Source organism: Dipodomys merriami, unplaced genomic scaffold (assembly GCF_024711535.1).
Source record: "Dipodomys merriami isolate MVZ:Mamm:240054 unplaced genomic scaffold, mDipMer1.0.p SCAF_44, whole genome shotgun sequence".
NCBI lineage: Eukaryota > Metazoa > Chordata > Mammalia > Rodentia > Heteromyidae > Dipodomys > Dipodomys merriami.
The window spans coordinates 7,469,959-7,494,573 of record NW_027206002.1 but is presented as its reverse complement, the minus strand read 5'-3'; the positions used below and the strand labels follow the sequence as shown (position 1 = coordinate 7,494,573).

General features: G+C 44.7%; 2 protein-coding genes across 2 annotated transcripts; one reads left to right on the top strand and one right to left on the bottom strand.

The window, feature by feature from the left end:
• The first annotated feature begins 60 nt into the window (after nucleotides 1-60).
• Nucleotides 61-3,376, top strand: LOC138808077 (golgin subfamily A member 2-like). Its single transcript, XM_069994033.1, has one exon. It carries the CDS (start codon nucleotides 224-226, stop codon nucleotides 3,170-3,172), a length of 2,949 nt encoding a protein of 982 aa, XP_069850134.1. The 5' UTR covers nucleotides 61-223; the 3' UTR covers nucleotides 3,173-3,376.
• A 6,341-nt stretch (nucleotides 3,377-9,717) lies between these two features.
• Ublcp1 (ubiquitin like domain containing CTD phosphatase 1) lies at nucleotides 9,718-23,707 on the bottom strand. The gene is made up of 11 exons (XM_069993933.1): nucleotides 23,614-23,707; nucleotides 20,723-20,902; nucleotides 19,884-19,975; nucleotides 19,401-19,486; nucleotides 19,201-19,316; nucleotides 17,383-17,481; nucleotides 15,261-15,298; nucleotides 14,683-14,781; nucleotides 12,806-12,922; nucleotides 11,045-11,172; nucleotides 9,718-10,040 (listed from the first exon to the last, which is right to left on the bottom strand). Exons 2-11 carry the CDS (start codon nucleotides 20,874-20,876, stop codon nucleotides 10,013-10,015), a joined length of 957 nt encoding a protein of 318 aa, XP_069850034.1. The 5' UTR covers nucleotides 20,877-20,902; nucleotides 23,614-23,707; the 3' UTR covers nucleotides 9,718-10,012.
• Between the last annotated feature and the right edge of the window lie 908 nt (nucleotides 23,708-24,615).

The window sequence follows — 24,615 nt, the reverse complement described above, 5'->3', positions numbered from 1 at the left end:
CAGCCTACAAGCCCTGGCGTTCTCCTCTCTCGGCTCACACCGCTGGGAGCAGTCGAGGGAGGTGGAGGTGCTAGCGGTGCTCAGCGAATCGAGGTAGTTTTGGCGACACATAGGAAGGAGACGTAGTTGGAGGTGATTGATTGGAGAGTAGAGGAGGTAGAGGAGGTGATTGGAGAGTAGAGGAGGTGATCGGAGAGTAGAGGGGATTGCAGACAGCCTGGGAATGTGGCCCCCACATCTTCCCCGTCCCAGCGCTGGCATGTCCGAACAAACCAGACGAGAAAAGGTAGCAGCAGGAAAGAAACTACTGCAGAAATATCAGCAGAGGAAGGGTCCGGACGGACCTGGAGAATCCAAGAAAAGGAAGAAGACCAAAAAGGGAGGGAACCCCAAGACGAACACCACTGGGGACGGTCATCCAACCGAGGGTGCGACCAGAGACCACGCAGACCCCCGGCCTCCCTGGCCTTTGGGCACGGGCGGAGCGGCCCTGGGCAAGAGTGGCACCGGCCCCAGTCACACCAAGGCCATGGATGGACACGACCAACACCCGGAGCTGGCCCTGGACTCCGCCGAATTCCTGCGGCTCTGCAGTGAGATCCAACAACTAAAGCAGGAGAAGGAAGCCCTCCAGGATCGGCAGGGGAAGGAGCTGGAGACGCTGGCCTGTGCCCACGAGGCCCTGCGAGCAGAGCTGCAGCAGCACCAGCTGTGGGCACAGAGGTGGGTGGAGGAGAAGTTAGATCTGCAGGCCGCCCTGGCTCACCTGCAGCAGGGGGCCGAAGAAGCGGCCCTGGAGCAGGAGGGGCTCACCAGCCGCCTGCAAGCCGCGCAGCAGCGCGTGGAAGAGCTGGAGACGAAGCTGTCTGCGGTCTCCAGCATGCAGAGTGAGACGGAGCTCAACAACCTCGAGCTCACGAAAGCGCTGAACCGCGTGACGCTGCAGCTCCAGCAGAAGAGCAGAAGCTGTGAAGACCTGGAGGACGAGAACATCGAGCTGCGGGACAGGCTGGACGCGCTCCTGACGCAGAAGGCCAACATGAAGATCCAAATCAACAAGTGCCAGCGGGCGCTGGTGGAGCGCGCAGAGTTGGAAAGACAACTCAAGAGCATGAGAGAGCTGGCCACCACCTTCAAGCTGGAGAGAGACTCTCTGGAGGAGGACCTGAGGGTGGAGAGCTCTATGGGTAAGGAGAAGGCCCGGCAGCTCTTAGAGGAGGTGGGCAGGCTGAGAGAGGAGAAAGAGCAAGGGGCCAGGCAGGTGTTGGAGCTGGAGGGGGAGCTGGCTGAGCTGAGAGAGCAGCTGGCAGAGCTGCAGCGCCCTGCGGGGCCATCTCAGGCTGAGCAGCAGCTGCAGACTCAGGCCCTGCAGTTGCAGAAGGAGCTCAAGACCCTGGAGGAGCACCTTCACCTCCAGGTGGAGGAGAACCAGAGCCTCCATCTCCAGAGCCTGGAGCAGCAGCAGCGGCTATGGCTACTGGAGAAGAAAGCGGAGGAATGGGAACAGCATGCCGAGGACCGGCGAAAGATCCTGGAGACCATGGAGAAGGAGCAGGAGACCACGAGACGCACGCTGGTGTGCAACCGCGAGCTGAACGAGCAGCTGGCCCAGCTGCAGGACGCCTGGCAGAGGCTGAGCGCTGAGAAGGAGTCGCTCGCCGGACTCCTGCACGCCGAGCAGCAGGAGAAGAAACATCTGCAGGAGAAGCTGGAGCAGCGGGAGGAGACGTTCAAAGAATGGAAGGAGATGGCTGAGTCCAAGCAGCAAGAGGCCCAAGAGCTGCAGGACCAGTCCCTGGCCCAGCTGCAGCAGCTCAGAGCCACCTGTGAGCAGCACCTGGCCGCCCATCAGCAGCTGAGCGTGGAGAAGGAGGCCCTGCAGCAGCACCTGCAGAAACAGACCCAGCTGTTGGAGCAGCTGCAGCAGAAGCAGGTGCAGAGCACATTGGAGGACCGGACGGTGCCTCCAAAGTTCCAGGAGGACCGGACGGTGCCACCAAAGTTCCAGGAGGACCGGACGGTGCCTCCAAAGTTCCAGGAGGACCGGACGGTGCCTCCAAAGTTCCAGGAGGACCGGACGGTGCCTCCAAAGTTCCAGGAGGACCGGACGGTGCCACCAAAGTTCCAGGAGGACCGGACGGTGCCTCCAAAGTTCCAGGAGGACCGGACGGTGCCTCCAAAGTTCCAGGAGGACCGGACGGTGCCTCCAAAGTTCCAGGAGGCACTGATGTGCCTGGAAGCCACGAGACAGGAGAATGCGCAGCTGCGGGCCCAGCTGAGCCTCCTGGCTCTCTCTAGAGAAGGTGAAGGAGTGAGCAGAGGGGAAGACAAGGGGGAGGAGGCAGCTTCCCCTGCTGTGACTGTCCCTGAGGACGTAGACAACCCACATACCATGTGGGATTTTTACTGTGCAGCACTATCCGTTGCTGAATCTAAGAAGGTGCAGCTCAGCCGTGAGCTGCAGGAGCAGCAGGCCCACTGCGAGGGCCTGGCCCACCTGGCAGCCCAGTGCCAGAGAAAGCTGGAGCACCAGACCCTCTATCCCAAGATCTGGAACCATGGCGTGTCTGGGGAGAGAGAGCAGGACAGCCAGGAGCCCAAGAAGCGGCTGAAGATCTGCTTCACCTATGACATGCCTGGACAGGTGGACGACCAGAGTCAAGTGGATGACCTCCCCCATCGCTGCAGCCTGCTGTCAGAACGCATCAGCGCCGTGGAGGAGGAGATGGCATCCTGTGAACAGCAGATGGCCGTCCTGGGTGAGCTGCAGCGCGAGAAGGACGAGAGCGTCCGCCGGCTGTCGCAGGAGAAGAGGGAGAAGAAGAAGGAGCTGCAGGAGCTGCTGCTGCGCCTGGCAGGGCAGGGCACAGAGGGCCGGGACGCGAGGCCGGCCGCCGCCCTCACCCCTGCTGCAGAGATGCCCGCAGACCTGCTGGGCCCCGAGGAGACGGTTGTGGAGGAGCAGCAAGGTTTTGAGGAGGAGCAACCTGAAGACAACTTGGAGCCTGAGCAAGGAGAAGCGGAGGTGTCTGGCCCCTCTGTGGTGGACAACCCCACCCTAGAGCAGAGGGTGCCACCGTCACCCGACATCCAGCAGCCCCGAGAGCCTGCAGACCCGGGCAACGAGCGCCCCCTCCCTTTCTTCTATAGACTGATGATGAGTTTGACATAGTTGCCATCGAAAGACCTGGTGGCAACACCTAGAGAAGCGGGCTCCTGCATTCGGACGTGTACTTGGGGACATAGCAGCGGGGGGCATCCCCTAATGGGGGGTGGGAAGGCTAACTAGAGGCCAGACAGAGCAGAGGCTACAGGGAGCTGCTCCATACTCTAGGCACAGCTCATGATTTATCAGTTTCCAGGGAAGGGGTGCATGGCGTGGTTATTGTAAACAATAAATCCTTTTCAAAGGAAGATGATGAGTGATCGCGTCATTTTCTATTAGCATATTGTGTTAGTGGTGTTATTAATGGCCTCTATAGTAGCATACTCATTTTTCTGATATATTTTTATGCTGATTTATGGAGCGTTTTCACGATCCTTTTTTTGCTTTTAGGAAAATTTTATATTTCCTCAAAAGAGTTATTTCATTCTTTAACATAAGTTAGTATATTCCTGCATTTTTATTTATTTTTAGGGTTTTTTGTGCATTTTAAAAAAATGATCGTACTCAGTACCAGCAACACTGGATTTTCTTGTTTGTGTTTTAATAAAAGACAGCACACACTGTGAAAAAGAAGCAAAGGTGGTTAAACCTGACAGTTTGGAGAAAAAAGAAGAAATAGCATTAATAGAGAAACAGAGGTGTCCTGTCTGGGAAAAACATTCAGCAAAGAAGTGCAGAAATGGAATGCTGAATAACACAACACACAATCCGGGGACACTGATAATGAGAGCCTCAAGCAGTTCGGTATTTTACTTACAGGTTTTTCAAGTGACAAATGTGCCGTACTGTTCATTGAATCCCATAAAATATTAAAAAGAACTTTAAAGGCAAGTATAGCTGGGCAACAGAGGTATATGCCTCTAATCCTAGCTACTCAGGAGGCTGCGATTTGAAGCCAGCCTGGGTAAGAAAAGCTGTGACCCTCTGATCTCGAATTCACCAGCAGAAAGCTGGCAGTGGAGCTGTGGCTTGTGATAGAGTACCTGCCTTGAAGGAAGAAACTAAGGGACAGTGTCCAGGCCCTGAGTTCGAGCCCTAGTACACACACAAACACACACACACACACACACACACACACACACACACACAAAGATAGAGCTTCTGTGGGGAGATAAGCCTGTGGTAGAGCATTTACCCAAGAGCCATGAGTCCCAGAGTTGGATCCCTGACACTAGCAAATTAAAAGTGTGATAGGGATCAATTAGAGCTACACACTCTGAAATAACCTCTAATAACATCTGACATTGAATGGGGCTGAGGTTCAAGTCCTGGAGAACTAGCAAGAAGCTCTGAGTTCAAGTCCCACTCCCACTTGAAAATATAATTAGCACCTGACATTCACATAAAGCCTATGCCTCGTGTGACCTTCGCAACAGCTTATGGGAAGGGCAGAAGGAGGTTTTTGGTGGTGGTGGTTTGCTTTTCAGTACTCTTTTAAGGAGGAGGAAGTTGGAGGCTTAAAGTTGAAGCCACTTATGGGTAAGGACCTACCACCAGAAAGAGGTACTGTAGCTAAGTGTCTTTGCTGAGGCCTCGGGAGCACTCAGAGCATTTGGGAAAGCACAGCAGTTCTCCTCACAGATTGGAGAAGTCCTAGCAATTAAACGTGCAGAAAACAGAAGGACGGGAGGCTTGGATTCAATGAGAAAGTATTTACCTGGCTTTAATAATCTATCTATTCCTGACAAGTTACGTTTGTTTGATCTTTAGCATGCCTAAACATTTGTGTTTCCGATGTCTGTAAGCAATTTCTAAAAACCCACAAGCCAGGAGCCTGTGGCTCACACTTGTAATCCTAGCTACGCAGGAGGCTGCGATCTGAGGATCGTGGTTGAAGCCAGCTCAGGCAGAAAAGTCCCTTTGAGACTCTTATCTCCAATTAAACATTCAAGACACTGAAAATGGAGCTGTGGTTCAAGTGGTAGAGCACTGCTTTGAGAACAGAAACTCAGGGATAGTTCCCAGGCCCTCGGTTAAAGCCCCAGGACTGATGAAACAAAAGACAGAACAACCAAAAAAAACCCAGCCAGGCTCTGGTGGCTCATACCTGTAATCCTAGCTACTCAGGAGGCTGAAATCTCGGTTCAAAGCCAGCCTGGGCAGGAAAGTCCATGAGACTCATCTCCAATGAACCACCTGAAAACCAGAAGTGGCGCTGTGGCTCAAGTGGTAGAGTGCTCACCTTGAGCTGAAGAGGGCAGGGACAGAGCCCAGGCCCAGAGTTCAAGACCCACAACCAACAAAAAACGAAAAACAAAAACAAAAAACCCATAGACACAAGCCTGTGACAGACCACATGCCTGTGACCCCAGCACTCAGAAGCCGAGGCCAGATGATTGCAAGTTCCAAGTTAGTCAGGGCTACCTGATGACAGCTGTTTTTTTTTTTTTTTTTTTCCCCTAAAGGCAATTAGTACAGTTTTGTGTGTGAACTCAGGGCCTCATACTCTCACTTGGCATTCTCTCTCTCTCTCTCTCTCCCCCTTTCCCTCTCCCCCCGCTGATACTGGGGCTTGAACCCAGGGCCTACATACTGTTCCTTAGCTTTTTTTTTTCTTTTTGGCTAGTGCTCTATCACTTGAGCCACCGCTCCACTGTTACTGGTGTACTAGTTAATTGGAGATAAGAGTCCCATGAGGAAGTGGCCTGTGGCTCAAGTGGTAGAGTGCTAACCTTGAGCGAAAAAGGTGAGGGACAGTCCCACGACCAGCAATAACAACAACAAAGAATCCCACAGATTCTCTTGCCTGGCTTGGCTTTGAACTTACAGGTATGAACCACCAGTGTCCAGCTTGCTCAGAGGTTCTTGCTCACAGTGGCACCTTACTATTTGAGCCACATCTCCAGTCCAGTTTTCATCAGAAAATACCTTTACACTGAGTATTGAATGTGTCTGCCATCTCTGAAGAGTTGACATAACAAAAAACCCCACAGTGTGGAGGGGTTATCAGATTTACTTCTACATAAAGCTCAGACATTGTTAAGATAGTTGACACTTTCTTAGCCCAAAGATGTACTAATATAATACTAATTTGTCAGAATCTTTGATCAATTTGTGAATGCCAAGTTCTCTTTATGTTCTAACTACACAGCACTCCCAGGGAGACCACCGCCCCCCCCCCCCGCCCCCCAGCGATCCCACAGCAATTCCAAAACTTAGATCCTTCCATAAATAGCTCAACGTTACATCTATATAGACATCTCTTGAGCTGCGATCGCAGCTGAGATGAATGAGGTTTTTGGTGTATAAATACGTCAGTGGAAATTCGTAACAATTTGTGCCTTGCCGGTTTGGCTTTGTCAGCTTCCTATTGCTGGGAGAAAAAGGCCTGAGATAAACAACTTATGAGAAAGGAAGGTTTATTTATTTATTTTTTGGCTTGTACTTTCGGTGGCTGCAGTGTGGAGGATCGCCTAGATCCCTCACTCTGAGGTCTGTGGCAAGACAGGACATCGTGAAAGGGGGTCAGGGGAGGGGAGGCCATCATTCTTGGGGGAGGTGGGAAGGATGGCACACAGCAGAGAAAAGCTGTTAACATTATGGCAGCCAGGGAGCAGAGAGACCTCAATTGTATAACAAATGCCTCTGTCCTCGAGCCCATAAAGCTATGCAGAAAGCCATAAATGAATGAAGATCAGAGCCCTCCCCAAAGCTCCCCCCTGACTCCCTTTAGGCCTCCAGAACCAAGCCTTCAACACAGATGCTTTGGGGACACTTGTGGGCCCGTGACCAGTATTGTATCACAATGCTTAACCAGCACTTGTCATTTGAAATGCAAGCCAGGGCCTAAGTTTGTGTGAATCCTCTTTATCCCTGCCAAAGCTGCAGTCCCCTCCCTTTAGTCAACCATCTCTCTTTCCCCGAATGAGGCTTACTATCATGCTTATTCTCTCCCTATTCCACTGAACAACTGCTAGAAGTCTGCTAACCCATGAATGTTAACACAAGTACGCAGGGCTACCAGATCTCAGAACCACCTCTGAATCAGAGGCAATGATGAGATACGGTCTTCAATTCGATGCTAATTGTGTTCAGGTTCAGGGTAACAGCTGTCTTCCACAGAGTATTCATCCCAATTAATGGGCTATTGCCAGGTTCCGTTGGCCATGCCATGGACCATCCTGTCCATTTATCAACTGATATCCTACCTTTGGTAGCTTAACCTGCAGAAGACACACTAAAACTCCCAGACCTAGAGGTAGCATGAATCACACCTGTCCAGTGTTGCCAGTAAGCAGACACTGGGAATGCTCTCCCAGAGCAGCTACATCCAGCACATTGGCCACTCAACTTCGGTTTCAGCTCCATCTAGTGGCTGGAAATGATTTTTGGAACTTCCTTTGCTTCCTAGGGGTTTGGCTGAACTTTGGATTTTAGCTTATACTGATTGGAAAACATCTGCTTTCTTGATCTATGAGTTTATTTTTTTCAGTGTTTTAGTTTATGCTCTAAGAGGTTACACTCCTTCTGCACTTACTCTGGAATAACAAGGTATCTTCTTATTTATTGGGTCAGGACCTGGGCACTATTCCTGTGCTCTTTTGCTCAGGGCTAGCACTCTACTACTTAAGCTGTACAGTGCCACTTCCAGTTTTCTGGTGGTTAACTGGAGGTGAGTCTCACTTACTTTCCTGATCTGTCTGGCTTCAAATGGTGATTTTAGATTTCAGTTTCCTGTGTAGGTAGGATTACAGGCATGAGACACCAGTGTGCAGCTATAAAGTATCTTTTTTATGTTGGGACATAAACTGGGAAAATGTACCAATGAAATTAATATTCTATTTTTGCCTATTTAAATATAGCCTCATGATTAAGAAACACATCTTAATTCAACCATTTTAATTACATAAGTCTCTTTCTACACAATGCTCATCTACCTTTATAACCTGTTGCCCATGAATTAGTATATATTTCTGAAAAGAGGTGCTTAAGTCATTTAACCTATCTAATTGGCCATGAAACCCTTTTTTTTTTTTGGTGGTCAGTTATGGGGCTTGAACTCTGGGCCTGGGCGCTGTCCCTCAAGCTCTTCAGCTCAAGGCTAGTGCTCTACCACTTTAGTCACAGCACCACTTCCAGCTTTCTGATGGTTAATTGGAGGTAAGAGTCTCATGGGCTTTCTTGCCCAGGCTGGCTTTGAACTGTGACCCTCAGATCTTAGCCTCCTGAGTAGCTTGGATTACAGGTATGAACCACTGGCATCCCGTGCTCTACACACACACATTTTTTTTTGAGAGTCTCACTATGTAGTCCAGGCTGGCTTCCAACTCCTGATCCTCCTGCCCCTGCCTCCCAGATGCTGGGATTAAAGGTGTAGCACCTACTTACATGTATCTTTTCAGGTGGTTAGGGGTAATGCTGTGGTTTGAACTCAGGGCCTCATATTTGCTAGGCAAGTAAATGCTCTACCACTTGAGCCATACCCCTAGCCCATTTGCTCGTTATTTTTTGACAGGGTTTGTTTTTTTGCCTGAGCCTACCTGGACTGCAAGCCTATTTTTGCTTTCTTCCATGGCTAGGATGACAGATGTGAACCATGGTGCTCAGCTGTTGGCTGAGATGGGAGTCTTGAAAACTTGTCCAGGCTGACCTTGAACTGAGATCCTCCTGACCATCTCCTGACTAGCTAGGATTTACTGGTGGGAACCACTGGTGCCTGGCTTCACAATTCATTTTTTAAAAGGCCCAAGAGTGAACCTCGTGTTTGTTGTGTGACAACAAAGAGGTACACATATACTCAAGGTAATAGAGGACATATAACCAATGTTTTATGAAAAGATATTTATTATTTACACCACTGAAATAGTCCCATAAGAACAATATACACCATATTTATTTAAAAGGAGCAATTCCTTTCAAATACGGAAACTGTAGAAAGCAATACTGTCAACACAAAACAGTGGTCACATTATATATCTGCAGGCTTAAGCATTGCAAATAACATATATTTAATCTTGTGGCTAGATAGGTTCACTGAAAGTGTTAGCACTTATACAAGATAGAGCAGGAATAGGACAAAACTGTGTGTTCATGCTTTTTAGAACTGAATTGGTGATACGTGCCACCTCCATTATCACAATGGTCTCAAGCAGAGTGCTTCTACTTAGCCACCAAAGAGAAACGCATGCTTGTGCCTTCACTGTGTTCTTCAGCCTCATTTTCTATTCCTCTACCACAGAGTCGTATCATGACTGATGCTCTCCAGTTCTACTTCAAGAACACTGACAAGAATAAAGACCAGACTGAGACAGCTCAGAATTCAGAGGTGAACTAACAGACTCCAGAACAGAGGTGCTGCCTATGACAAAGGAATACAAAATTCTGGTAGTTTAAAGGTTAACAAACTAGTTATTTAACTTTTTTTTTTTCCCTTCTGGTTCTTAGGGGGAAAGCACTAGTTCCCAGATAGGTTCTGTTAGATCTCAGCAGCTGATAACAGTGAGACAAAAAACACAAGACATGACTTGTTTCCAAAGTTACAGAATGATGCTGTTGAGCACTCAATTCTCTCCCATTTTCTTTTTCAACTCTTTTCTTTCCTTTTTTTTGGGGGGGGGGAAGAAGGGAGGGAGATGAGGGGCTGGGTGGAAAAACACCTCAACAAATGCTGGAGAAAATACCATTTTTCAAGAGTAACAGTATAGTCATATAAGGGGAAAAAGAATTTCCTAGCATATTGCTATGATCTTCAAAAAATATAAAATTAAATTTACAAAAAACTGGAAGACCGAAGATAAGCAGTCTGGCATTGCTTCAGTGTCCAGCACTATCATAATAATTTCTAGCAGAAAAGCAAAAGTTCATGGATCTCAAGTATCTTCACTAACTGCCCGGAAAACTTGTTAACTACTGTCCTTGCTTCTTTGACAGATACCTGTAAGAAATCAAACACACACATCAAAGCTCTATCATGCTGAAGACACGGAAAATCTCAGTCTGCTCTTAAAGGCTATCTCTACGACAGAGAAGTAGAAATTAGTCTCGGATTGCCTCTGTGCCCTCATGATGGCTCTGGGAGGAGCTCCTGCCAGAACTGACCCATCACAGGCCAGAGTGAAGCAGTGTGTCCAAGTTTACACTGTCAGCAAGTGGCAGATTCGCTAGAAGCTCCAGAAATGCATTCTTAACTACAAGGCCATTCTGTCTTCTCAATGTGCAGTTATTGTACACTGGTAACTTGTTAAGAACTCACACCCCATTAAAGATTCTGTTTTCCCTGCATAAACCTAATAGCTGAATAGATGCTGAGAGACTCTGATAGCAGAAGGAAAGATGCAATTATGTTAATAAAAAACCAGCTTCTTCCTCATGGTGTATACCACCTCCCTGTGTCTCAGTGGTGAACTCCAATTAGCAGTGTGAGTGGGAGCAGCGGCGTTCTCAAGATTCAGGAAACACAGATGAGTTTAGACTGAGGATCTATGGCAGTGTGCTGAATCCAAACTGTCAATCATCTGTAATGTGAACACTGGAATAGAAATGCCTGCTTTGTTTTAATAAAGTTAAAAAACTAATAAAAAGCTATGCGTCATCAGCACAGTGCGTGATAACTGTACTCCCAGCTATTCAGGAGAAGTAGGAGGATCTCGATCGGTGGCCCCAAGCAAATATACAAGATCCTATCTGAAAGTAACTAAAGCAAAAATAGCTGGAGGTGCGGCTCCAATGGTAGAATGCCTTCCTGGCAACAGAAGCTTTGAGTCTGATCCCAATACGACCAAGAAATGGGAAGGGGGAAAAGCTTGGGAAATGTCACTAGAAAATATTTTAGAATTCATTCATTTAAAATAAATACTAAGTGTGTATGTGTATACTGGAGTTGCAAGTTTTTTGTATTCATGGGTGTAACCACTTTAAGAATAAGCAATTGGCACTTACCTTTCCCAGTATTTGTGATTTAGCTCCAAAAAGTCATCTAATTTTGCTATTTCTTTGAGGTACTGAGTTAATTTTAAAAGTTCTTTGTCCTTATCCCGGTTTAGGTGTGCTTTCATAAAAGGTCTTATCTATTAGGAAGAAAACAAGTTTTATATTGTGGTAAGGAGAGCTACTAAAAGTTATACTGTCCTGTTGATTGGAGTTACTGAGACTACAATATCACTGAGGGCATCAATGATAAAAATAATTGTGAAAGCAGCGGAGTTCAAGAAGCAATCACAGAGAATATGGATGACCAATAGCTTTTTTTTTTAGGGGGGAGGGGTTCAGTCCTGGGGCCTGAACTCTGGGCCTGGGCGCTGTCCCTCAGCCCTTCAGCTCAAGGCGAGCACTCTACCACTTGAGCCACAGCACCAGTTCCAGCTTTTTCTGCTTATGTGGTGCTGAGGAATCGAACCCAGGGCCTCATGCATGCAAGGCAAGCACTCTACCACTGAGCCATATACCTAGCCCAATCAAGAACTCTTGACCTCCTACAGTCTGAAGCTGACACTGGTGCTTAAGAGGGTGTGGAATAGTGCTTACTCTTGCTTCGTACTGCTGAGTCTCATACCATTTCATTCAAAATAAAGTTAACCTAAAACCGTTTTTAGGAATTTAACTATCTCCATCAGCTAAATTTTCTTGTATCATTCTTTTCTTAGGTAGATAATAAAAATGAAGTTTGCACAACTACTGAAAATCCCTTCATTATGTTTGTGGGTGCAAAACAAAAATCATTTTCTTAGGGTAATGGATCCATTTCTCCCCCAAGGCTACAGCTCTTGTATTTGTGGCACTTCAGGATGTAGGTTAGCATCATGTCCCTTACACTATTCTCATTGAAGACCCAAGTAGGAGTCCCGCAAGGAAGCCTTCAGAAGTGTTCTTTCCGCCAGACTCTCTTCCTTGTCTTATAGCACCAAGTTCAGGACAAGATAAAACTTAGTGCTGGGATTTCCAGCATGGAATAGATGTCTCTGTATTACGTACTAAAGTGAGTAGAACTTGGTGCTATAAGACAAGGAAGAGAGCTAACCTAGAGTAAAACTCAGGCATGAGTCAGGTTACCGAGGAGAAATCCATGCAAAATACTAAATGTTCGCTTTCATATGAACTTTTCTAAATTCTTAGGTTGTCTTGCCTATGACCATAAAAACACAGTGCAATCAGGTATCAATTGACAACAGGGAGACATTCTGAAGCCTACCCACAGGAGACGACACTACTGTTTTATTACACGCTGGAATGGAGATGTAGTTAGTGGATAATGACAGCCTCATCGTATTGTGGGCCTGGGTACTGAGGGCAGTGGTAACACATAGTATTTGTATACTGAAACTCTTGTAAACAATGCAAGTGCTAGGCACTGGGAATGGTTCAGCTCCGTTATTGTCTGGGATGACCCTCATACACATGCTCCATCACTAACTAAAACCACATTAGGTGGTGGTGACTGAACTTCCAAAAACTTGAACATTCTGGACTGGGAATGTGACTTAGTGTAAGAGTGCTTGCTTAGCATGCATGAAGCCCTGAGTTCGATTCCTCAGTACCATATAAACAGAAAAAGCTGTGGCTCAAGTGATAGAGTGCTAGCCTTGAGCAACAGAAGCTCAGGGACAGTGCCCAGGCCCTGAGTTCAAGCTCCAGGACTGGCAAAAAAAAAAAAAAATTCTACTGAAGTTCTGGTTATATAAGCATATAGCATATATGTCTTACCTTTAGTCCATTCTGGGGATTCATTAGAAAATTTCTTCCTATGTCATCAAACATAATGGTGTTTTTTTTGCTGTAATACTCAGAAAACTTTCCCCATATAACTCCGAGAGGCTTTACCTTGGAATAAAAGTTTAGACTGAGTTCAGATTTCATCAATAGTTACCTTCCTTAAACACAGAGCGCTGTACAATGTTGTGAAGACAACGCAGCTCCTTCCTCCTGTGACACGGCCATGGCCGCCTAAAATTTCTCTCTTTCTATTTTGGTGCCAGTCCTGCAGCTTGGGCCTGGGTGTTGTCCCTCAGATTTTTTGCTCAAAGCTAGCACTCTACCACCTGAGGAACAGCTCTAGGTTTTTCCTGGTTAACTGGAGATAAGAGTCTCATAGGCTTTCCTGCTGGGACTGACTTCAAATCACAATCCTCACAGCTCAGCCTCCTGAGTAAAGATTAAAGGTGTGAGCCAGCAGCACCCATATGGCAACAAGAAACTACATGAGATTAAATGGTAATAAATACTGACAAAGGCTGTGTTTCTTATTCTTCATAATAAGAAGAAAATAGGCTTTTCCTTTCTAGTGTCCTAATACTACTAAGGAATGTCAGACACAATAAGCCAGATTCTTTTTTTGTATGTGTGCTGGTCCTGGGAATTATAAACTCAGGGCCTGGGCACTGTCCTGGTCCTGGGGCTTATAAACTCAGGGCCTGGGCACTATCCCCCTGAGCTTCTGTACTCAAGGCTGGTGCTCTACCACTTGAGCCACAACTCTACTTTGGCTTCTTGGTGGTTAATTGGAGTTGAGTCTCACAAGCTTTCTTGCTCAGGTTGGCTTCAAAAAACATCAAATTTTAGATCTTGGCCTCCTGAGTAGCTAGGATTACAGGCACAAGCTACCAGTGCCTGGCTTAGAAACTAAGATACTTTATAATGTTAAGATTCTGGCCATGTACTATTAAAGTTTAGTAGGCAATACATTATATTTTCCTCCTGATGTATGCAGTATTTCTTTTACTGGATGAGTGTCAGTCACTTAAGTCATTTTACTGATGAATGTGATTTTAGTACTGTCTCACCAAACTGTTCTTATATCCTACATTCTTCTAAATTCTTTTAGCCTGAGTACTTTCTGAACATATGGTTTCTTCTTCACTCATCTCAAATTACCAACAGTCCATCCAGGGCCTTGTAGATATCTGGTGCCTGACATATTAGAGAGTTATTTGATGAGTGAAAAGCCTTAGTTAGGCACGGTACTTCAGGCCCTCCATCCTACTTACTTAAGCAGTAGAGGCAGGAGTGAATTTGAGGCCAGACTGGGTAAGGTTAACAAGACTGCATTTCAGAAACAAAATACAAAGAAAGGACTAGGAGCATGGTTCAAGTGGTAGAGCTTGCCTACCATGCATGAGGACCTAGAGTTGATCCCCAGTATTGAAAACAAAACAAACCTTTAATTTTTTAGTTCAGTGCCTTTCTCTAGTGGCTCTTATTGATATGTGTGTTATACAGACATCACTCTATTAGTGATATACACTCATTACAGTGACATATGCATTTTCAGTACCAGTTTCATCTAGGGGACGGTGTCTTCTTCAACATTCAGCTTTTTTCTCATCTACTTGTCTGACTCCGCTTTCCTGCCTGCCATCATCATAGGACAATTACCCAAGGCCACAACTTCCTGCTGTGAAGTGCTTAATTATCATTAAAGTTCAAATCTTCAACCTAAAATACATATTTTGTGTGTCAGAGTTCAGCCGCCACTTTACTATCCACTCCGATGAGTTTGTAAACTTTCTGTAGTTTTCTCTCTCAGCATAACTTTGGACAGTACACTTGAAAATAAACCCATCCTTAAAAGCAGGAGTTCTTACATCTATCAGGCCTCTCCTCGGAGTGTGCACTGTTATCATGGCCGCACTGTCCAACATGAAGGTGATCTTGTAATTTGCGTTTGTACTCACTCCCAGCTCCTATAAACACAAATGTTCACGGTGTTAAACTAGAATAATGTGAGGTGGGCTATTCCGGGCTTTCCGGGTATTCCAGCACCAGGTTCCCCAAGACGTTAACTTTCTATACTGGTGGCCTCCACTGTTTCTAAACAACCAGCCAGGATTTTAGTTTCTCTCAGCTAAATCTGTGTGAAGAAGAGAAGTAAGTTACTTCCCAACTGCCCATCTTAGAAAAGCATCGCCTCTTGAGGACTGCACACCACTGGGAAAGTAATGTGCAACAGCGGGAAGAAGTAGGAAGAGCTGACTTCCCCATGGAAATGGCTGAGACGCTCAGTAAACCCACCTTTAACTTCATGTACTTTACGTACTTCTACTCCCAATACTGGCATTTATTTATCTACTCAATGTCCTCCAGGAAGAATAATATTAATTCAGAATTTTAACATGACAAATGCAGTTTCAAAACATTTTAAACAGCTGTTTCTAACACTTACTTTCATTTTAGCTTCAATCCACTTCATATTTGTTGCAGCTAAAACATGAGGAATAATACAATACATATGAAAAGTGTAAATTCCTTTTGAGTAAGCTTCCCAACAAGACTAAAAGTTTCAATGAATCACAAATAGAACCCTACTAAATTTATGCAATTTCCTTTCAAATACTCGTTAAAAATCTTACTTTAGTGTGTCTTCTGAAAAGAAATAATGTTTATCTCTAAGACACAGATAACCAATGTTCTAAAGAACTAGATATTAGGAAATTTATATATCAAGATACAAACTCCCTTTTAAAGCCAGCCCAGCCACTGATCTCTATAAATTCCAAACTTGAAAGTCTGGGCTGCCTGGATCTCAGTTTCTCCTGCATTCCTAAATGGAGGCTGTGCACAGGTGTATATAAGCATAGTATGTTATGGGTCAGCAGTTCCTACTGAAGCTCTACTCTGTCAGCCTCAGCAAACTCCATCTCATGAAGTCTAGCAACTTGTAACAAAGAAACAAACAAATTCATAAAGTATACCTGTGGTATACCTTTGTTCACTGTCAGACATTAACCACTTTTGGGACTGCTGACATTAAAATTCAACCCACATTTTATTTTCTTGGTTCCAGATTACTGGACTAAATTTAAACAGTCTGGAGACATAGTTCAGTAGTATTTGTGACTATGCACAAGGCCCCGTGTCTGACCCTCAGCACAACAAAAATACCATTTTTTAAAAAGGAAAAAGACTGTGTGCGCATGTGCACAAATATGCACTCACCAGTGTGTGTATTTAAGGGGAAATAGGTAAGTTCTCAAAAAAAAAAAAAAAAAACCTCAAAGAGCAAAAGCATCATCTTATACTGAACTAAATTTTAGACTATTATATCTATAATAAGTAGAGCAAAAGAATCAGCTTACAGTGAACTAAATTTTAGATTGTTGTATCTATATAAGTAGCAATCTGAAAAGGAAATTGGTTTAAAATTTATTACCTGTTTTGTGACTAATTCCCAGATGAGAAACAGACTAGAGCTGATAGACTTGGTCATTAAGTAACTATTATGTTTGACATGGTGCTCATTGCTACACCAATGTTTCCTTCTTACAATCAGCCTTTAATATGTCTAGTTATTACCAGAGACTCAGACATTAACTTTCTTCTCATATGTTATATCAGAACTGAGGCTGAAAAAAAATTTGCTCAACAGCAAGCACTGTTTACCCTATTACTAAACTAGGAAATTCTCGTATTTTAATCATGCTTTTAATCTTAAAAGTTATGAACTCGGTTACTGAACAATGTAAATTATAAAGAAAAGTACAAAGGAGACTTACAGATTGCAACCAACTGGCTTCTCATCTAAGTCCTATTACAATGAAAAGCAATACCTTTGACTGATGGTATTTTACTTAATCCACAATGATGATAAATCTTCTGTTTCCTTATGACATTGCCAAGTAACTCTCCTTATGACATTGCCCAAAAGTAACTCTAAGTGTTTGCGGGGGGGGGGGGGGGGGGGGGGCGAGCGGATTTAGATCAATGTACCACTTCATTTTCTAATCAAGTTGTGGAAAAATAATGTCACTGAACTAAAGACTGCTCTACTGATGCAGTAACACCCCAGGCATCAAGGATTCCACAGTAGTCAAAGTAGGGAAGTTAAGAAAAGAAAGCCATTTTTATTCAGGTTTCATTATCTATTCTTCTCCTATATTTAACCATCACAGAGTTATTTGGCAAACTTATATATAAGATTACGTGTGATGTAAAGAAATTAGACTTGTCCCATTAGAAAATTTGTTAAAAAAATGAAAAATTTTGGGCTGGGAAGGTGGCTCAGTGGTAGAGTGCTTGCCTTGCATGCATGAGGCCCTGGGTTCGATTCCTCAGCACCACATAAGCAAAAAGAAAAAAGCCGGAAGTGGCGCTGTGGCTCAAGTGGTAGAGTGCTAGCCTTGAGCTGAAGAGCTGAGGGACACTGCCCAGGCCCAGAGTTGAGGCCCCATGATCGGACCAAAAAAAAAAAAAATTCAAATTTAAACACAGGTTTTTTTAAAGTCATGTATAAGAATACAAGAAACAGTCTTATTCCCATGAAATCTAACATAAAGAAAAAAGCTTACACCAAATAACAATGTCATAATCTTCATATGCAGATGTTAGAAATTCATGAAGATAAGGCCTCATTAATTCTACCCCAGTCTCTGCACAAGACCTATGATCTAAAAGAAAATTGAACACAAATGATTATGAGTTTATCATGGATAATACAGCAATAAAATTATTATGAAGTATAACATTAATACTCACTTGCAAACTCCTCCAAACTGAATTACATAGGCCAACAAAGAAATGTTTCACAAAATACAATATCCTTGAAGTCTAATTTTAATCAATGAATTTTGCTCAGGGGGCAAAGCGCATAAGTGAGAATCCAGGCTTACAAAGAAAATGCTCCTGGACACTGGTGGCTCACACCTGTAATCCTGGCTACTCGGGAGGCCAAGATCTAAGGACTGAGGTTCGAAGCCAGCCCAGGCAGAAGAGTCCCTGTGAGATCTTTACCTCCAATTAAGCACTCAAAAACTGGAAGTAGAGCTGTGGCTCAAAGTGGTAGAGTGCTAGCTTTGAGCAAAAAAGCTCATGGACAGTGCCAAGCTCTGAGTTCAAGCATCACAACAGAGGTGGAAAAAAAAAGAAAAGAAAATGCTAAAGGTTTTCTCCTCTCGTTTTAGATATTTATATTTTATGAAACGAAAAACAAACTGGACCCCAAACACATATTTAGATATAATTACATTGTACCAAAATGACTAGCTAAGAACTCATTAAACCTTAAAATAAGTATACATTAAATTATGACATGCATGAAAAGTCTAGGATTAGAAATAAATTCTAATATCAATACTAAAGGTTGAAATGAGCAGCTTCCTTTTTTAAGTGACAAACTAAATATTACATTCGAGACTTCAACCAACCTAAATAAATAGGAAAAAGGGATAAAAATATCACAATATTATTTTAAAATATTCCTCATAAAAAGGTAGGCATTTTTTAGTGCTTTAAAAAAAAATCAGAATTAAGCCAAGTGCTGATGGCTCATGCTTATATTCCTAGCTACTCTCTCAAGAGGCTGAGACATGAGGATCACAGTTTGAGCCAGCCTGGGAAGGAAAGTCTGTGAGACTCTTGTCTCTAATTAACCACCAGAAAGCCACAAGTGGGGGCTGTGGCTCAAGCGGAGCAAAAAAGCTCAGGGACAGTATGGAGGTCAGCCACAGGACTGGAACAGCAACAATGACAATCAGGATTAGTATCATTAAATTATGATGTATCCACAAAGCAGAATAAGCCAACATGTGTGTGTGTGTGTGTGTGTGTGTGTGTGAGTGTGTGTGTGTGTGGACACATAGAGAAAAAATGGGAAAAAGAGGAATATATCCAAATAATATTTAATGTCTGAGATGAGGTTTAATTTATCATTAAGTCAAAGAAAAAAGGAGATAAAAAAACTCATACTAAAATATTAAGAGTGAGCTGGGTGCCAGTGGCTCACACCTGTAATCCTAGCTACTCAGGAGGCTGAGATCTGAGTATCGAGGTTCAAAGCCAGCCCAGCCAGGAAAAGCTGTGAGTGGCTCAAGTGGAAGGGTGCTAGCTTGAGCTGAAGAGCTCAGGGACAGTGCTCAGGCCCAGAGTTCAAGCCCCATGACCAACAAAAATAAATAAATAAAAATAAAATAAAATATTAAGAGTGCTCATCTCTGGTTCTTAAAATAACAAATGATTTCTTTTGCTTATGTGTATTTCCTACATTAAATGATTTACTTTGTAATAATAAAAGAAGCCTTCAAATATTTCCTGTCAATTAGTGGGGGGAAAAAAGGAAAACAAAACCATTTGCTGTAGGTGACAGAAGATGAAAAACATGACTGACTTACCAAATAATGTATAATCAACATCAAGTACTAAAAGCTTCTTTCCTTCTCTGGGAGGATTCAGTATTTCCACTTTGTACTCTTTTACTCTGCGAGAAATTTTCAGTAGGTTTTCTTCTCTAAAAAAACAAATAAACAAAAATTCAGAAGAAACATCCATTTTGCCTCACATGAAAATTTCTTCTCAAGTGCAAGACACTTACCTGTTTTCTACTTCAACTACTTCGTCTTCTATATCAAAGTCATTGACAACATCATCATTGTCAGGGGGTGGACCTAAAACATCTTCCTGATGAGATGCAAAGAGGTTTTGTTTTACCACACAACCTTTCACATAGCAAACACATGCACAGCATTAATAACAAATGAGGTGCAACTGGAGTTCAGGAGTCTTTCTAACACATACCCTGGGGGGATTTCCATTGTTAATAACTCTATATATATGTTCCCTGGTAGATCTGCCATGTCAACTTTGACCACTCGGGCTTCTTCTATATTTACAGCTAATTACATACTCCAAAGTTCCCCAATACTTTCTTCTGGTGAAAACATGTCCACAGTAAAGTTCTCATTTCTAATTGACTACCAGGCTGACAATTTTTACCACAATTAAAAGCTATGATAAAACAGGGTAGCATAAATTGTATTTTCATAGGCACAAATGGTAACAAAAATTAAACATTTACCAAGCTCTCCTCACGAGTTCCCATCATCATGATTTTAGTATTTGGTTTCAGTTTGAGAGCTCCAAGCTTAACATCATTTTCTGCAGGCTTGCCTACAATACAAGCAAATGACTGTTTTCTCACTAAAGTCCAGGACCTAATTTCACTATTCCATTATACAAACCCCTAGCATTAAGAGATTCAGTACAGATGCCACAGTAGGATAGACTTACATTAAATTGTTACTGTCGAATCAATCATCAGGGATAATATAAATGCACAACTAATATAAAGGCTGTTCTCCCCCTTTCTACCTTAGAATGCTTTTATTCAACTAACTAGACAAATTAAATTCAACAAGACCATATTTTTTTCTTCCAGAGGCTTCCCAGAAAAGTGAATGCCTAAAACACAATGACAGACTTACAATTATATTGACAGACAGAAACCATAAAAGCCCCTTGTATGTTAAATACGAACCCTGCCAATATATTTTACATGTCATCTTTACTTCTGAAACAGAAGAGATAATTTGGGCGGGGGGGAGGCCCTTGCTGTGGTGAAAACATTGTTAAAATATTGACATCAGAATATAAATGATCATTTCACCTGGGACTTCTCTGTCAATGTTTTAATACCCGAGCACCAACTGTCAGAGGAAGCAAAAGTAATCTTAACAGTGGTGGGTGTTTTCAGGTAATCTTTCATATTCTTACGTTTAACCATTCAAACCACTTCAGGGCTATCCCTACCTAAATTTTGAAAGAGAATTACTAAGGAAAACTAGAGAAAACAGCAAATACAAAAATTCATAAGCATCAATGCAAAAAAAATCCAATGTGAGGAGAGCAGAACGGTACCTTTAACCTTGAGTCCAAGTAACTTTTGGCGTTCTGGCAGCACTCCAGTGAGGGTCTTGAGGAACTGTTTGAGGTCTAGCACAGTATCATCTTCTGAAAGGGTGGTCACCGCATACTCCTGTCCACCCCATTTTACGATGATCGGGAGAGCCATTCTTCAAGCATAGGAGAAGGCAGCCTCTGTTCAGAACATATACATACAAACAAACACACACACACACACACACACACACACACACACACACACACAGAAAGATAGCATAAAGAAATGAACAAGTGAAACTGACACATCAGAGAAAAACTTCTGAGTTTTACAAACATGTGGAGTATGTTGTAGAGAAACAGATGTTTCTCCATACGGAAGTGCTTCCAGAATACTAAAAGTTACCAGGACTCCAAAATTGAAGTTACTCCACTCCCAATTTGGGGCTTAAAGTTACTTTTTTTCTTAATATTTTATCAGATTCTCCTTGATGTTCAATTAGAAAAGTACAACAGTGAATTGCCTATACCTCGTCTACTTGGTTGAATTTGTGCTACAGGCAAGTTCCTCCCTGACTGACCATCCATGTTTAACATTTGAGAGGCAGTGATTAGGGGCAGACTCTAGTTTAGACTAATGTCAGGCTCCCTGGGTTCCAACTCTAGCTTTTCCACTTAGCTGGTTGACTCTCATTGCCTGTGTTTCCTCATTTGGAAAACAAGGATATCCCTTATTCTTAGGATTCTTACCAGAATTAAATTAGTATTTGTAGTTACATAATGCTGGATGCACAGTAGGCACTATATAACAAGTACTGATTAAATAAATTGTAAACTTCAATCTTATTAAGTTCCTGTTCTTGCACAGGCACTGTGCAAAACAAACTATTTTCTGAATTGGCCAGTTTAAACAGATAATTTTATTTAACAAGGTTGTTGATGAGAATGTTTTCTCTTTTATAATTAAGAAAACAGGAGTTTGGAGAAGCTATGTAATGTACTCATGGGCACTTAGCCCATGGCAGAACAGGAATTCTGACTAAGCCTTGAATACCCTATCTCCTTACACCACAATTCTCTCTCAAGTTTGAGCTACAGGGTTATGGCATCAAAGTTGACCAAATACAAATTACACAGATTCCATACCAAGCAGACACATTTTACATAGTAGCTATTCGTCTCATTAACACCTCAATGTTGGTTGCTTCCTTCAAACATTAAATCTCAATATGAAAACCCATTCGAAAACAAAGTATTTATCATTAACATGTTCAGTAGTACAGATCACCACAAATTCACATTTACATACATAAAAATGTTTCACATTTGTATTCATATTTATGTTAACTCATGTGTATATGATCTACTGGTATTTTTTTTTCTTGAGTCTGGTCGTGGAGCCTGAACTCTGGGCCTGGGCGCTGTTCCTCAGCTCTTCAGCTCAAGGCTAGCACTCTACCACGTGAGCCGCAGCGCCACTTCCAGCTTTTTTCTTTTTGCTTATGGGGTGCTGAGGAATCGAACCCAGGGCCTCAGGCATGCAAGGCAAGCGCTCTACCACTGAGCCACCTTCCCAGCCCCTACTGGTATTTTTTTAAAGCAAGTGTGTTCCATTTAGGCAATATATGTCATTTTAGACAGAACTTGCTCTAATAAATGGTCTTTGGGCCAAAATGAAATAGTTTTTACTACAGGAGATGGAAACAAAAACAATCTCAAGAGCAAGGAAGACACTGAGCACTAATATATGTTGTTATGGACAGAGACCAACTTGAAATGAGATCACCAGAGTTCCAGGATGACCTTTCATAAATCATTTCATTTCCAGACTAGTGGTTCTCAATGTGGTTTCTGAACCAACCAAAGCCTTGACCTAATCTGATAATGTCTTAGAAATGTAATCAGAGATGGACAGAGGGACCTAGCAATTTGTGTTTGACCTAGCTTCACCCCACTATCTTTGATACATGCTAAAATATGAGGGCCACTGCTCTGGGTCCTTCAATGTGTTGTCTTAAAAACAAGCATGTGCCAGGCATACAAGTTCCACGTGCTGATGAACAAACCTTATGAAGTACTTGTAGACCACGGCATTCTAAGCAATTTAATGAAATCATCTCATTTAATCTTCACAATCCTGGACTAACAACTACTGTCCTCAGCAGACACCCAGAAACCTAGAAAAGTTACAATAATATGCGCAAGACAGCACTACTAAAAAGAAGAGAAAGATTGGGCCCCGGTGGCTCATCCTCTTAATAAGGAGGTTGAGATATGGAGATCAAAGCCAGCCGGGGCAGGAAAGTCTGTGACACTCTTCACTAAAAAGCCCCAAGTAAAACTGTAAGAGGGCCAGCCTTGCGCGAAAAAGGCTAAGGTACAGTTAAGTTCAAACCCCAGTACTGACACACAGCCCCCCCCCCCCAAAGTGGCAAAGACGACGAGTGGAAGCAAAGGGATCCGTTTACTTGACGAGGCTGCGGACGACTTTTTAAAACAACACTAGCAAAAGGAGCCATCAGCGTCTGCCCGGGCAGTCGTCGGCCGTCAGGTGGTTGGTGTAGGGTAGAGAGCTGGGTGGACTGACGGACGGGCACGGACACGCACGGGAGGCAAAGCGGGCGGGATGCGGGGCTCCGCTCTAAGGAGGGCAGGGGGCAGCCGGCGGGAGGAACGAGGTCTGGAAATCCAAAACAACGTTAACGCGCGGGAGGCGCTGCAAAGAGGCGAGAAGGCCGCGGCCACCATCGCCGCCCCGCGGGCCGGGGCCAGGGGCCTGGGCGTCGGGCCCAGGACAATCACGTCCCCCAGCCCGTCGAGGTCCACGCGACGCGGGCAACCAAGTCACGACCCCCGAACCCCACGTCGCCCCCGCGGGCGGCGCATCACAGCAGCTCGCGTCGCCTCACCTGGAGCGCGGCGGAACCAGCGGCGGCGGCGGCTGCAGCAGCGAACGCAGAAACCCGCCGCAGCGGAACCGAAGGCGACCGGAAGTAGGGGGCGGGACCGGAACCGGCTGATGAACCGGACGTGGGTGGTGGGAACCGGAAATGCGCTGCGGCTGCGGCGGCTGTTTTGTCGTCGCTCCTCGTAGGAAGCTAATTCTAGAAAGCCAAGGCTTGGGAATCGCCTCCCGGCGACGTAGAAGCCAAACTTTATCGAGGTTCCGACCGCCGTGCCGAGGCCCGGGATGCCTGAGGTGGGGGCGGGGGAGAAGGCGCGCAGGTTGTTGATAGGTTTGCGCATGCGTCCGCCCGTGGGGTGGGCGCGCGGGAAATGTGACGTCGCGGAGTTGGAATGGGAATGGGGGGCCGGGGCTGGGGAGTGGAGTGGGCCGCGGCTCCTCCCTGTGGGCCGAGGGCTTCGCGGGCCTGGAGGCGGCGGTGTTGCATGGTGTAGGAGGCTGGAAAGACCTAATGGCTTGAGGCCCTTTTGTGGGGTGTGTGTGTGCCGGTCACGGGGCTCGAACTCGGGCCCTGGGCGCTGTCCCTGAGCTCTTTTTGCCCAAGGCTAGTGCCCTACCACTTGAGCCACAGCGCCACTGCGGGTTTTCTGGTGGTTCATTGGAGAGAAGAGTCTCACCGACTTTCCTACCCGGGCTGGCTTTGAACGTTGATCCTCAGATCTTAGCATCCCGGGTAGCTAGGATGACAGGCATGTGCCACCAGCGCGCAGCTTTCTTTTGAGGCCTTCCCAGAGCCTCCAGGCCTCACAACCAGTAGGCTTTTCCGAATGGAATAATAATATCCTCTAGTCCCTCCCATAACCTCTCATCCTTCCCCTAGCCTCTAGGCCTTTCTATAGCAACTAGACCTTTCTATTGGGGCCACACTAAAAGGTATGGGGAATAGAATTTTACCCAGGCCTGAGGGAAACCAATGAGGGAGCTTTGGGGAAGTGAAGGGGCAAGG